The sequence below is a fragment of the Oryctolagus cuniculus genome, chromosome 11, assembly GCF_964237555.1.
Source record: "Oryctolagus cuniculus chromosome 11, mOryCun1.1, whole genome shotgun sequence".
NCBI classification, from domain to species: domain Eukaryota; kingdom Metazoa; phylum Chordata; class Mammalia; order Lagomorpha; family Leporidae; genus Oryctolagus; species Oryctolagus cuniculus.
In genome coordinates this window covers 74,095,278-74,109,488 of record NC_091442.1, presented here as the reverse complement: position 1 = coordinate 74,109,488, position 14,211 = coordinate 74,095,278, and the positions used below count along the sequence as shown (strand labels likewise).

At 40.8% G+C, this 14,211-nt stretch overlaps 1 protein-coding gene across 2 annotated transcripts in view; it reads right to left on the bottom strand.

Moving 5' to 3' along the window:
* Positions 1-14,211, bottom strand: part of LGR5 (leucine rich repeat containing G protein-coupled receptor 5) — a 136,879-nt gene that overhangs the window by 46,270 nt on the left and 76,398 nt on the right. For both annotated transcript variants that reach the window (XM_008256789.4, XM_002711332.5), the window contains exons 3-4: positions 13,958-14,029; positions 1,565-1,636 (exon numbers count right to left, since the gene is read on the bottom strand). In XM_008256789.4, coding sequence (XP_008255011.2) covers positions 1,565-1,636; positions 13,958-14,029 — 144 coding nt within the window. The remainder of the gene's footprint in view (positions 1-1,564; positions 1,637-13,957; positions 14,030-14,211) is intronic.

Below are 14,211 nucleotides of genomic sequence, written 5' to 3'. Positions count from 1 at the left end.
TCAATTTCAATTCAGCCACTAAATCCTGGGGCCCTGACACAACTCACTAGAGGCTGCTGCTTCCTCTCTTCAGGTAAAGGCTCATGCAACAAAGGGGGAGCGATACTGTCTACTGTCTACTGTCATTAAGGAGCTCCTGAAAAATGCAGCTGACCTAGCCCATACCACAAAGGGGCCCTTGTGGGCTTGTTTATCTATAGGCTGGTGAAAACCCAGGAAGTCACTTTGTTTGACGGGACTAAAAAGCTCAAAATGATCTCAAGCACAGATTTTCTTTCATTAAAAGGGAAAAAAAAGATCAAAGGAGGAAAGTATCACCTCCAAATCTCAAGTTCCTCCTTCTCTTCTGTCACCCCAGTAAGAGGCATTAAGCAAACGACAGTGAAAGTTAACTGATGGATTCTTCCTAATGATTTCAACTGAATCTGCAATATTTATTTGCCTTTTTTCTGCATTTATCTCCCTCATCACTCAAGACCAGGCACCGGTGTTTTGTTTGACAGATGGAGATCTCCAGTGTGAGTTAAATGAGAATGCGTATCACACACACATATATTGGAAACCATGCGATGTACTGTAAACACTCACACATGCTCATGAGAAGATTGACTGACCAAGCAGTCACAGCCAAGAGTTGTTAAGTAATCACAGTAAACAATGGTTTACAACCCCAGTTCCAAAGCAGCTAGCTGGTGAGAATGTTCCTTTTGTGAGTAATAACCAGTTTTATTTATTCAGAGGTTTTAAGTCACTGGGTGTGTGTTGGTGGGGGGTAGGTTGTGGGGAGGGCCAGGGGAGCCTCAGGGGAGAGAACGTCCAGATAGAGAAGACCCCAACTTAGAGTAGGGAACACCAGTGCTGTTGCTGGGCGCATTTGTATGTCTGCAAGTGCTTGTAGGTGGCGTCCAGGTGTGGTTTGTGAATGCAAGATATGGATATAAATATCCATGGGATTGTTTGCGGCTATGCTAGTGTATCTGTGTGTGGCAAAGGGGAAGCTCTGGGTTTGTAGCCTTGAGAAGTAGGGCTTCAGGACACACAGGTAGATCTCAGTCTCCTGACTTGAGGTTCACTGATGTACATACAGAACTTAAAACAATAAAATTCAGTGTTTGACTCAGCAAAAGTTGATTACAAGACAGCTCAGGTCATCTGAAAACAAAAGAAACTGAAGATGCCAAGATGTCTAGATTGTGATATATATATATATTTTTGGTAAAAGGAAAGCATTATTTCTTATTTCAAATCAGGAACAAAGATGTTACAGGAAAATGTAGGACAAGATTCTGGGAGTAGATGCTTTGTCTTGACATACCAACACATATGAGAGGCTTTTGGCTTCAAAAGCAGTAATCAGATCTCCACCCTGAAACCCAAACTCCAACACCAGTCCTTCCCATACATATTAATAAGGGTGTGAAGAATTATTGCTGTAAAGGACTCATTCATCATTTATTTAGGCCTGATCCTCAACTAAGGAACATATTAAAATGATCAACTGGCTATTTCCATTCCCTTTCCCAAAATGATCTTGCATTTTGTAATTTCCAATATACATACTTACAGGGATTGCAGGCTTCGCAAGTTCTGAAGTGCTTCTGTGGGTACCTGTCTTAGCTGATTATTCTGCAGCATGCTGTATATTAAAACAGAGAAAAATTTTAGTGAAAATTAACAATAATTAACAATAACCATAAGAGTGCCAGGCAATGTTCCAGGTGTCAGAAAAACTGCAGAGCCTGAGGCAATATCTGGACTCTCAGGCAGGTTAGTTTTTTTTTTTTTTTAATATTTATTTATTTATTTGAAAGAGTTACAGAGAGGCAGAGAGAAAGAGAGAGAGAGAGGTCTTCCATCCACTGATTCACTCCCCAGATGGCCGCCATGGCTGAAGCTGCACTAATTCGAAGCCAGGAACCAGGAGCTTCTTCCTGGTCTTCAACTCCCAGGCTAAAGCAGAGAGCTGGGCTGGATGTAGAGCAGCCGGGTCTCTAACCAGCATCCATATGGGATGCCGGCATTGTATGCAGAGACTTTACCTGCAGTGCCACAGCGCCAGCCTCCTCTCCCCACTCCCTGTATTCCATGGGAATACAAGTTATTAAAAATGCACAAATGAACATATACCACAAGGCAAATGATAAGTGCTATGAATACAAAAACAAAACCTGGACTGGCGGTGGATGGTAACAGAGGGTGAGATTTTTATTTTAATGCTGCTCAGGGAAGGCCTCTCTGAGGGGGTGATATTTAGGTGGAACCTAGAAGGGGGTCAGGGAGCCAATCATGTGAACATCTGGGAAGAGTTACTGAGGAAGTGGAAAAAGCAAATGCAAAGGGCCTGAGGCCAGACCTTCTTGATTTTTTTTTGAAGGAGCAGCAAAGGCTCCATTGAGACTGAGGAGGAATGGGAGAGGGCGAGAGACTGGGAGACAGCACCTGAAGCTGTCTGTCATGGAGGACTCTGCAGGCCACAACAAGGCTAATGGTAAGTGCGATGAGAAACCCCTGTTGAAGGGTTTAAGTACAGAAACAAAATGATTTGTTTTCAAAGGCTCACTCCTGTGGCTGTATCTATTAGACAAAATGCAAATAGGATGAACAGTAGGAGGCTTGAAGAATCTTTTCCCTTCTTGTGCATGACCATATTTTGATATAAAAACTAAATTATTTTTGTGAAGAATTGGTGCTTTTGCTCTCTTAGGTTGAACAGGATCCCCCCCACCCCCAACATGGGAACTACAGAATAGAAACACCTGGCAACAATAAAATAAAAGCATATCATCGCTGGTAGGAAAAGAACATGGAAAAATTCCCAGTAGAGTCCTTATATTTTGCTACTTCTCAAATACATGTTTATAACAATAATTTTGCAGCATATTTTTTCTGTAATATTCATGGTCTGTGTAAGCCTGAGGCCGACTATTTTAAGAAAGTAGGAATTTTAAGGAAATATTTCAATGTATCAGGTAACAAACTTACATTAGGTTTCAGACACAATTTTCGTGTTCTTTGATCTCGACAACTGAAGTTTCATTTCATTTCATTATATAACGAGCTGGGATTCAACCCCAGGTTTGTCTAGCTCCAAAGCTTGGGGTACTTTCCACTTCATCATATAGAATTCTCTTGAGGCATATTGGCTGAATGCACACATTCTCAGGTCATTTGGTTAAGTGCATGGGTTTTCAAATGCAATTACCTATTCCCTACCACTGGCCGTGGGGCCTCAGGAAAATCACCGAATTTCTCCATGCCTTAGCAACCAGGAAGGACACCCACCTCCCAGAGCTTATTGTGATGATTCAACGAGTGAAAGTACACAGAACAATACTTGTTACATGGGAGGCAATCAAGAGATGTTGGGCCATTTTACACATTCCTTAATAAGCCCTTTCTCGAAACTAATGATACAGTAGCATTGTGCTGGGTATGACACTTGAATTGAGTCACAGAAAAATAAAACTCTATGCCAGCAGTTCTCAAACTTTAGGGCCCATCAGAATTTACTGGAAGGCTTGTTAAAACACAGATTGCCAGGCCCCACTCCCAGTTTCTGGTTCAGTAGGTGTGGTCAAGGGCCAGGGTACTTCTCAGCAGTTCCCAGGTGACACGGATATTGCTAAGCAGGGTACCACCCCCTGAGAACACCCCATACTATGCTATTTCATTTTTGCCCCTCAATTTTCATTTATTTTTTTCTTTTTTTTTTAAATTTTTTTGACAGACAGAGTGGACAGTGACAGAGAGAGAGACAGAGAGAAAGGTCTTCCTTTTGCTGTTGGTTCACTCTCTAATGGCCGCCGCGGCCAGCACGCTGCGGCCGGCGCACCATGCTGATCCGATGGCAGGAGCCAGGTGCCTCTCCTGGTCTCCCATGGGGTGCAGGGCCCAAGGACTTGGGCCACCCTCCACTGCACTCCCTGGCCACAGCAGAGAGCTGGCCTGGAAGAGGGGCAACCAGGACAGAATCGGGCGCCCCGACCGGGACTAGAACCCGGTATGCCGGCGCCGCAAGGCAGAGGATTAGCCTAGTGAGCCGCGGCGCCGGCCCATTTATTTATTTATTTGAGATGGAGAGGGAGACCTAGAGCTAGAGGGAGTGAAGATGAGAGATAGGGAAAGAGGAAGGGAGGGAGGGTGGGAGGGAGAGAGAACCCATCCGCCATCCCTGCTGTTCACTCCACAAATGACCCCAATGGCTAAGGCAGAGTCAGGCTGAAGTTAGGAGACAGAACTCAATCCAGGTCTCCTAGGTGGATGACAGAAGCCCAGCTATTTACGTCATCATTGCTGCCTCCCAGGGTTTGAACTGGAGAGAAGCTGGAGTCAGGAGCTGGAGCTGGAGGTCAAGCCCAAAACACTCCTGGTGTCTTAACCACCAGACTGAAATGCCTGCTCCCTAGTAATTTTTTTTTTTTTTTTTTTGGACAGGCAGAGTTAGACAGTGAGAGAGAGACAGAGAGAAAGGTATTCCTTTTTCCGTTGGTTCACCCCCCAAATGGCTGCCACGACCAGCGCACTGTGCCGATCTGAAGCCAGAAGCCAGGTGCTTCCTCCTGGTCTCCCATGTGGGTGCAGGGCCCAAGCACTTGGGCCATCCTGCGCTGCCTTCCCGGGCAACAGCAGAGAAATGGACTGGAAGAGGAGCAACCGGGACAGAATCCGGCGCCCCAAACGGGAGTAGAACCAGGGGTGCCGGCACCGCAGGCGGAGGATTAGCCTATTGAGCTGTGGCGCCGGCCTCTACTAATTATTTCTAATTGATGGTTTTCACCTGTACTTGAGGCTGCATTTAGCTTGGAGATAATACCTTAAGTTTTGAATCTTGATCAGCAAATTAATTTAACCTTCCTAATGCATTGGTCTTTTATTTGTATAATGGGAACAGTATCATCTAATTCATCTAATTGAAAAGGTGTTTGAGGATTAAGCTAATAAAATATTTATAATGCCATATATGTAAGCATTTGCTCATATAAGACATGAAAATTATTTGTATACCACAAAATGTAGGCTTTTCTCACTATGTCTGAGATTGTTTTCTTAGAAATTTAATTGTGTCATTTGTATGAGGGGATCATGAGCATTTTGATGTCAACTCATATTCCAATAGTTCTACTCAACTAATTTCATTATGTTAAACTTGAATTTAATCTAAATTTCATAAATCAAAACTCTCAGTTGTATTGGTTCCTTATGAATAGAGTTGAATTTTAGGGGGATCTCATACTTCACTTAATGGTTTGGGAACTTCAACTTGAATTCCATATCCTGAATAATTTACCTGAATATTAAAAGTATAGATTTCTGTGCTATTTTACATTTGTCTAAGTAGTTCCAATCCACTAATTTTAAGCTCATTTAATAACATTTTCTAAGCCAACTCATTTACTCAGTGATAAACTTAAATGATTGTTAGACATATAAAGAACTTAATAGATGTTTATTGCTGGTATTGAATTGTCCTTCTGTGCTTTGCTAACCAAACCGTGAAACTCTTAAAAAGCTGGCTTTCTTAAAGTATCTGGAAAATTGGAGTAGAAAAGAGATATTTAGATAGCTTTCCTTCAATGAATAGCTGCAAATTTTTCAGTTGCTTTATATATCTTACTTTTAAAAATGGACCATAAATTAGCTTTACTAATGATAACTTTTAAAGCTGTCCCCAAGTTAACTTGCAGAGATTTGATTTCTTAATTTACTTTTACCAGTAAAACACAAAAATGTGACTCAAAAATTTAAGCCCTGATCACGCCCTAAATAAAGAACTTTAGTTTAATTACTTTCAAATGACAAAATAAGAGCAAATTATCTCCATTATATCCTTATAAGTCTCCAGTGAGTTAATTAGAAAATCCTGTTGTTGTTTAAAATATTCCAATGGGAGAGAAAACAATGAAAGGGTTTATAGCACAACAGAGTGCAATTAAAACTGAAAGCACTCCCAACACAGCTGCGGGTTTCTTGGGCAAATGCTCCTCACTGAGTACAATGCATACAAGCAGAGCTTACTGAATATAGATGTAAGCATTTACTTTACTTTTATCCTTCACATATGGGTAAGAAAGGGAAATGAAACACTATCTATAGAGACAAAGGATGACTTCCTATTTTCTTAATTTCTTTCTCTGAGGAGCTTTAAAATATTCACTATTTTATACAGCTTCCCTATGCTACTGTTCTACCCACTTTGCTATTCTCTTCTTCCCTCTGCCCTTCACCTCCTCCTCCGCCTTCTTGCCAACAGGACTAAAGAAGAACAGGTAAGGCATCAGGGACTGGATTGGAAGTGGAGCAGCCGGGTCTCGAACCAGCACCCATATGGGATGCCAGCACTGTAGCATCTTCATCTGGGACCTCGTGGCGATGTCCTGGTTCTCGGGTATGCCCTCTGCCTGTCTCACGTGTAGCTATCAAGTCAATGTCAAGGTTCTAGTCTGGGTCTATATGGATTTTGGGGAATTTGGGTTAATTGTGACTCTTCTGTGGTTTTCATGTGGCTTTGGGTTTGGCTCTGGGGTACACGAGGATTAGTTGTTCCTTGACTGAATGGCTTACACAAGAAAATGAACCTTTGTTGAGGATAGCCTGCTTCAGAACTCCAGCAGATTAGATATCTTGCAATACAGAACCAATAATTTATTTTTTGTTGATCCAGTAGTTATAGGGATAATAATGTTAAATTTTAGTGATTTCTTTAGAGATTACTGTAATAAGTTTTCAGATATAAAGCAGCAATTGCCAAGGCTGGCTGTTATCTTCATTCTCCACTTTTTTTTTTTTTTAAGATTTATTTATTTACTTGAAAGTCAGAGTTACACAGACAGAAAAGGAGAGGCAGAGAGAGAGGGGGAGAGGTCTTCCCTCCACTGGTTCACTCCCCAGTTGGCCACAATGGCTGGAGCTATGCCGATTCAAAACCAGGAGCCAGGAGCTTCTTCCAGGTCTCCCACATGGGTACAGGGGCCCAAAGACTTGGGCCATCTTCCACTGCTTTCCTAAGCCATAGCAGAAAACTGGATTGGAAGTGGAGCAGCCGGGTCTCGAACCAGCACCCATATGGGATGCCAGCACTGTAGGTGGTGGCTTTACCCCCTACACCACAGCACCAGCCCCCATTCTCCATCTTAATGGATATCATAATTATCTTTCTTTTCTTTTACCACAGGCCCTCCTACCTGTTACAGCCTGAGATGAATATTACTTCTACATTTAATTTTTCATCTCCTACAATACAATTAGTTATTTCTTTTTCTCAAACACTTAAAATTTTATACATATATAAATCTATCTATCTATCTATCTATCTATCTATCTATCTATCTATCTATATAATAGTGGAGAGCTCTCAGCCATTGATCCACTCTCCAAATGCCTACAAAGGCCAGGGCTGGGCCTAGGGGCAGAGCCAGGAACTGCAAACTTAATCCAAGTCTCTTACATGAGTTTCAGGGTCTCAACTACTTGAGCCACCCCTGATGCCTCCCAGGGTGCATATTAATAGGAAACTGGAACTGCAAGCAGAGCTGGCACCTAAACCCATGCACTCTAAGAGTAATCGTGAGGGTAGGGATAAGTCTATCATTTTTAGCATTTTACCCCAGCCCTGTGGTTTTCAGGCCTATTGGTTTAAAATGCTCCTTTTAATAGCAAATATTTCACAATGTCTTTTCTACCATACACACATGAAATTCATATATAGCTGATCCATACACACCATTTAAGAAAAAGAAGTAAATACAATGTACTGCCCTAACTATATTTTAAAGGAGAAATCTATGAAGAGTATTTACAGCAAAATAATATATGTATCACTACACACAGGAAGCTTACATGTCACTACCCTAGGAGACTTTTTTTATGAGTGAATCAAATGATTGCCTATCATTCATAGGAGATGCATCTTCTTTCTTTTTCTTTTCTTCTTTTTTTTTTTTTTTAAATACCAAGGGACATAGATGAGGAGGCAGGGTCAGACTTATGGTTTGGGATGAGCAGGTTTTTTTTTTTTTTTTAAGAGTTATTTATTTATTCAAAAAAGAGAGAGAGAGAGAGCGACAGAGAGAGGTCTTCCATTTGCTGGCTCACTCTCCAAATGATTGCGATGGCCAGGGCTGTGTCAGGCTGAAGCCAGAGGCCAAGAGTTTCATCTGGGTCTACCATGTGGGTGGCAGGGGCCTAAGCACTTGAACCATCTTCTGCTACTTTCCTAGGCACATTAGCAGGGAACTGGATCAGAAGTGAAGTGGCCAGGACATCAACCAGCACCCATATGGAATGCCGGAGTCATAGGCAGCGGTTTTACCTGCTACACCACAATGCTGGCACCTGCCATTTATTAACAAGTTGGTGCTATTCTCTGGCTTCAGAATCAGCCCTTAAGGCATTCGGATCAGGCTAAAAAGCCCATGAGAATATCTCAGGCATGGAAAGCCAAGACACTGTGGCAAAAAAATGACCTAAATGAAAGATCTCTGTGAGTGAGATCCCGGTGAAAAGAACGGGCCATCACAAAAGGAGTCACCTTTCTCTGAAGGGAGGAGAGAACTTCCACTTTGACCATGGCCTTGTCTAAATAAGGTCAGAGTTTGTGCACTCAAGAGGCTTCCATAGCCTCAGCAGTTCATGACAAGAGCCTGGGGTGATCACTGACATCATAAATAAGAGTGTTAATTGTCAACAACAGGAGTCACTGTGCACCTGCTCCCCATGTAGGACCTCTGTCCTTAATGTGTTGTACTATGAGAATTAATGGTAAAACTACTCAAACAGTACTTGATACTTTGTGTGTCTGTGTGGGTACAAACTGTTGAAATCTTTACTCAGTATAGAGTTGATCTTCTGTATATAAAGATAATTGAAAATGAATCTTAATGGAGAATGGGATGGGTGAAGGAGTAGGAGATGGGATGGTTTGCGGGTGGGAAGGTGGTAATGGGGGGAAGAACTGCTATAATCCAAAAGTTGTACTTATGAAATTTATATTTATTAAACAAAAGTTTTCTATTAAGAAAAAGAACCAAGTTGGTGCTACTGCAGAAAAAAAATGCTTGCCTATATATTTTGTTTGTTTGTTTTATTTTTTTTGACAGGCAGAGTGGACAGTGAGAGAGAGAGAGACAGAGAGAAAGGTCTTCCTTTTGCCGTTGGTTCACCCTCCAATGGCCGCCGTGGCTGGCGTGCTGCGGCCGGCGCACCGCGCTGATCCGATGGCAGGAGCCAGGAGCCAGGTGCTTTTCCTGGTCTCCCATGGGGTGCAGGGCCCAAGCACCTGGGCCATCCTCCACTGCACTCCCTGGCCACAGCAGAGGGCTGGCCTGGAAGAGGGGCAACCGGGACAGAATCCGGCGCCCCGACCGGGACTAGAACCCGGTGTGCCGGCGCCGCTAGGCGGAGGATTAGCCTAGTGAGCCGCGGCGCCGGCCCTATATTTTTAATAAGTAAGATTGGGTGTGAAAAAAATTACAAAATCAGAAACCATTTTGTACAAGAATCAGAACATGAGAATAGGGCTCTAGATGGATACTATAATAAAAAATAGTCATGAGACAAGTTGTCACAAATCAAACTTATGGTAAGTTATAAAAGAAAGAAATAATCTTTGTGAAAATAAGGCTAACATGCGAAGACAAAGCAGAAATGTAGTGAAAGAAATGCTGAAGAGTGACTCTTATGAGTGAGCATGGATATTCTCACAAATGAGTGTTCCTTACAGATAAGAGGAGTGTCAAAATGATTCCCTGTGTTTTTGGACAAGATAGGGCTGAACTGTCACAGAGAACATTTCTCCTGTCTCAAAGTTCTACAATTTGCTGAGGCGAGCATTCATTCTGCAGTACTTCAGAAGCCCCTTACAGCACATCCCCCACAGGCAATGGGGAACTGAGATGAATTGGAAAAAAGCAGTCACAGAACTGCTTTCATAGGAGGCAGTGAAGTAGCAGAATTAAAAAAACAAGAGGCCACTCCCAAGTAAATAAATCATTACACAATTGTCACAGCATGGACTTTGTAGGATTGTGCTTCAAAAATTTTAAAAGGCAATGATACAAAATATTTATAAAGCAAGCTTTATTAATGAAATTCAATAAGATCCCTATGTTTCTCATTGCTTTGCTAATTGAATGATAGGTATATGTAAGAATTTTCACATATTTCAAATTTGTTATATATTTTTGTTTTGTGGATTTTGAGATAATTCTACTACATCAACACCATTTTAAACAAAGTATGTGGTTAGAAAGCCTACAACACCATGAGCAGATAAGATGCAGTTAATTATTCAATGATTTTGAGAAAATATACTTGTTACATTTAATTTTTCCTCCCCAAATTATTAGTGTTTTCTTGGCAAACCCTTCAGTATGATTATGCATCAGTGTATTCTTGAATTATAACCGGTGCGGAGGGATAGTCAGAAGTCAAGTCAGATGTGGGAGAATTCTCTTTACACCGGGATGTGACGTACATTACAAAATAGTCTACTACATGCCAATCATCTGGACAAAGATGCCCTCACAAATTTCCAAAGCACTTTGCAGTAGCAGAACCACATGGTTGAGAATCATTACTCTAACACCAAAATAGTTTCAAAATGTTTGATAATTGAGTACACTTGTTGAATGTTAGTCTTTAGGTCAGCACAATAAAAGAAGGGTGAATACAGTTACTGGTAGGGTCATTTTCTTCATGATCCTTCCTCATGTTGACAGTGATCTAGCTAACTTGCAAAGTCTGAATGTGGCTTTCCTTTCCTTACAACTTTTCCTTGGCGCCTCAGCATGCCTACAACATCATAATGTACACACTTTCTTGCATGGCCTGTGGAGTTCCTGTGACCAGGGTCCTTTCTATCTCTTGCCTCTTCTCCAAATATTCTCCATCTTAACCTGAATGCTCAAATAGTAACCTGCTTGGAACTTCCTGTTCATTCCAGATCTTTCCTGCCCCTGTGTCTGTGCGTATTGTTCCTGCATACAGCCAGCCAGCTTATCTGGGTGCATAATATCAGGTTGCGCTTCAAGATTCAGCTCCTAGGTCATCTCTCAGAGACAACTTATCCCCTGGGAAGTCAAAACTGAACTACTGGACAGGACTAAATACTCCCAACCTATGTAGCGTCACAGTGCCCTGCAGAGGTGATCTGTTTGTGTTGGTCCCATTAGGTTGGTCCCATAATCTATCATTAGGTTCTAAGATCTTCAAAGGCATGAAGCTATTTATTGATCTTTGCATCTCCAGCAATAATTTGCATAATGCTACTTTGAGTATCACTCACCAGGTTTTGCTGAACTTCTGCTGAACAGAAGACAGGAAACATTGGTTAGTTAGGAGTGGATACAATAGAGGGCCACTGTTCTTTTCTTTTCCTGGTGGAAAGAGTATATTTAAATGGAAAGCCTAAGAAACAAACTATGATTTTCATATTTGAATGAGATCAAATTAATATGCTCTGGAGTATTCATGTAAAATATACTATAGGAAGCAGCAAAGTATGTGCCGAAGCAGCATTCTGGGTAGAAGCCAATATTGGACATGAAGGCACAATTTTTTTTTGCCTGGGACACAAGAGATATTCCATTAATAAAATATAGCACTGGGTCAACACCATTCAAGACAAAACAAAACAAAAGAGTTGTTAAGTTTAGGTCTCCCTTGTTCTCTGTATAACAGATCTGAACCAATCATTCTAAACACTCATATTTGTTAAGTGTCTATGTCAGAAACTATTTTAGGAGTTGGCTATGGGAGTATCCCAGTTCTCAAGAGAGATGACATGGGCCGGAGCTGTGGTGTAGTGGGTAAAACTGCTGCCTGCAGTGCTGGCATCCCTTATAGGCACCAGCTCCAGTCCCAGCTGCTCCACTTCTGATCCAGCTCTCTGCTATGGCCTGGGAAAGAAGTAGAAGTCTTGAGCCCCTGTACCCACGTGGGAGACCTGGAAGAAGCTCCTGGCTTCTGATCGGCACAGCTCTGGCCATTGCGGCCATCTTGGGAGTGAACCATTGGATGGAAGACCTCTCTCTCTCGCTCTGCCTCTCTCTCTCTGTGTAACTCTGATTTTTAAATAAATAAATACATCTTTAAAAAAAGAGAGATGACATCACTAATTTTGTAAACATTCAATATAAATATCATGCAACTAGAAATATAGAACAGTATAACTAGAAACTTTTAAAATGGTGGAAACATTTATAAAATTTTGAGTAATTCAATATAAGGACTCAAGGACTAAAAATTATCATTCAGGGGTGGGCATTTGGAGCAGCAGGTAAGCTGCCGCCTGGGAGGGCTGCATCCCGTATTGTAGTGCTATGTTTGAGTCCTGGCTCCACTTCTGATTTCAGCTTCTTGCCAATGTGTAGCAGGTGGTGGCTCAAGTAGTTGGGTCCTTGCTGCTCATGTTGGAGACCCAGATAGCATTTTGAGCTCCTGGCTTCAACCTGGTGAATTCCTGGCTTTTGCAGGCATTTAGGTAGTGAACCAGTAGATACAAGATCTCTGTCTCTGTCTCTCTCTCTGTTTCTTTCAGATAAATTTAAAACTTATTAAAAATATAGTTTTATGTAATTAGAATAGCTAGCTTATATATAATTCATGTTAATGCTATATAATGTATATGTATGCATATTATATGCTCATAATTCAAATATAACTATGGTGGCTGGAGAAACAATCATACACACCCTTGCTTATATATCCAATAAACATTTTATTAAGTGAATTGAGATAACACATTACAATGTCATTTATTTAACAAATACTGAAAATACTTACTGCTGAGTATTTTGACATAGGGAAAAAAAATCACTTGTGTTGTCTTATCTAAACTGACTTTCTTGATTTATTTTGAATTGTTCCAAATATTTCCCTGGGTTCATGAAGATATAGGTGCATTGGAGCTGTTGCTACAACTCAGAATTTTACCACAGAATGATTTAGCATTAAGGTTTGGCAACATGACACCCTAAAAATAGTTCTGCTTAGTAGCATAAATCATCCAAACAGGAAAGGAAACTAAACCCAGTCACCAGTGTAGACCAAACAATGTTTCTGCTGTTGAATTAACTTTTAACAAAGTATTAAATTTAATTAAATCCTGTTTTTTAACCTTCATATCTCTCAGGCCACCTAAGTGCAATTTTCATTAAGCTGAAAAACATAAAATGGTTTTTCAGAATTAATAATTTTACCTGAAAAAAGGGAAATGATAAAAATCAAGATTTTTTTTCTGAGATAAAATTATCCCATGATGCAGAATTTCAAGTTGCATTATTTATTTTTTCTGCTACATGCCTGTTTTCCCTATACAGAATGAACTGAAAAAAGTGAAGCAACGGATACTAGGAAAAGGAAGTATTCAATACTCACACGTTCTGCTAAGCAAATTAGGAAGCTGTACATTAAATAATAAAAATGCTCACATTTATAATTTTCGATAAATTAATATTCATTAATTAAACAACGACTGTGCATATTCATTATGTCCTATGCACTCCTGCACATATTTACAAGTGAAACACAAGTTGGTGTTCTTTAGCTTTTTTCTAATTAGTGCATGATGAGGTAACAAACTTTAAAACTGATTTGATGCTTTGATCTCATTGTGTCAGCCCCATTCTCTCAGTTATCAAAATGCTTCAAGACCCACTACCAAGCTTCGTAACAAAAAATTAGGGGAATATTCTTTTAAAAGTTTGAATTGGTGAGGTGGTTATTTGGAGGAACAATATTTTATGTATTAAAGTTAGAAAAGGAGAGATCGATTCTTTTTAATGAACAAATTTAGCCAGGTACAGTATTGTTCTACAGCACGAAGTGAAGTGTCTATTTGAGTTTAAATGGGTTATCTCAGGGGTCTAAGCAGTTTGTAGAGGGCCCCATTTTTACAAGGTAATTGGCAGTCATTCACACTAACATCAGAGCTTCCTCCAGGAATCCCTGGTTTACTTACAGGACTTTGAGACTGTACAGGCCAGCGAATGCTCCCTTGGGAATGTACGTCAGTGCGTTCCCGGCAAGACGTCTGTGGGTTTCAATGGAGGGGAGAGAGAGTGAGCACAGTCTCTTCACGTGGAATTCATTTAGTTGTTAAAAGGCAAAATACAACCATGCTCAAGCCACAAATGCCAGAAGAACTGTAAAGAACCATATTGTGCTATACTTCGTGAAAAAATTTAAATAAATTTCTAATCAGAATGTGGGCAG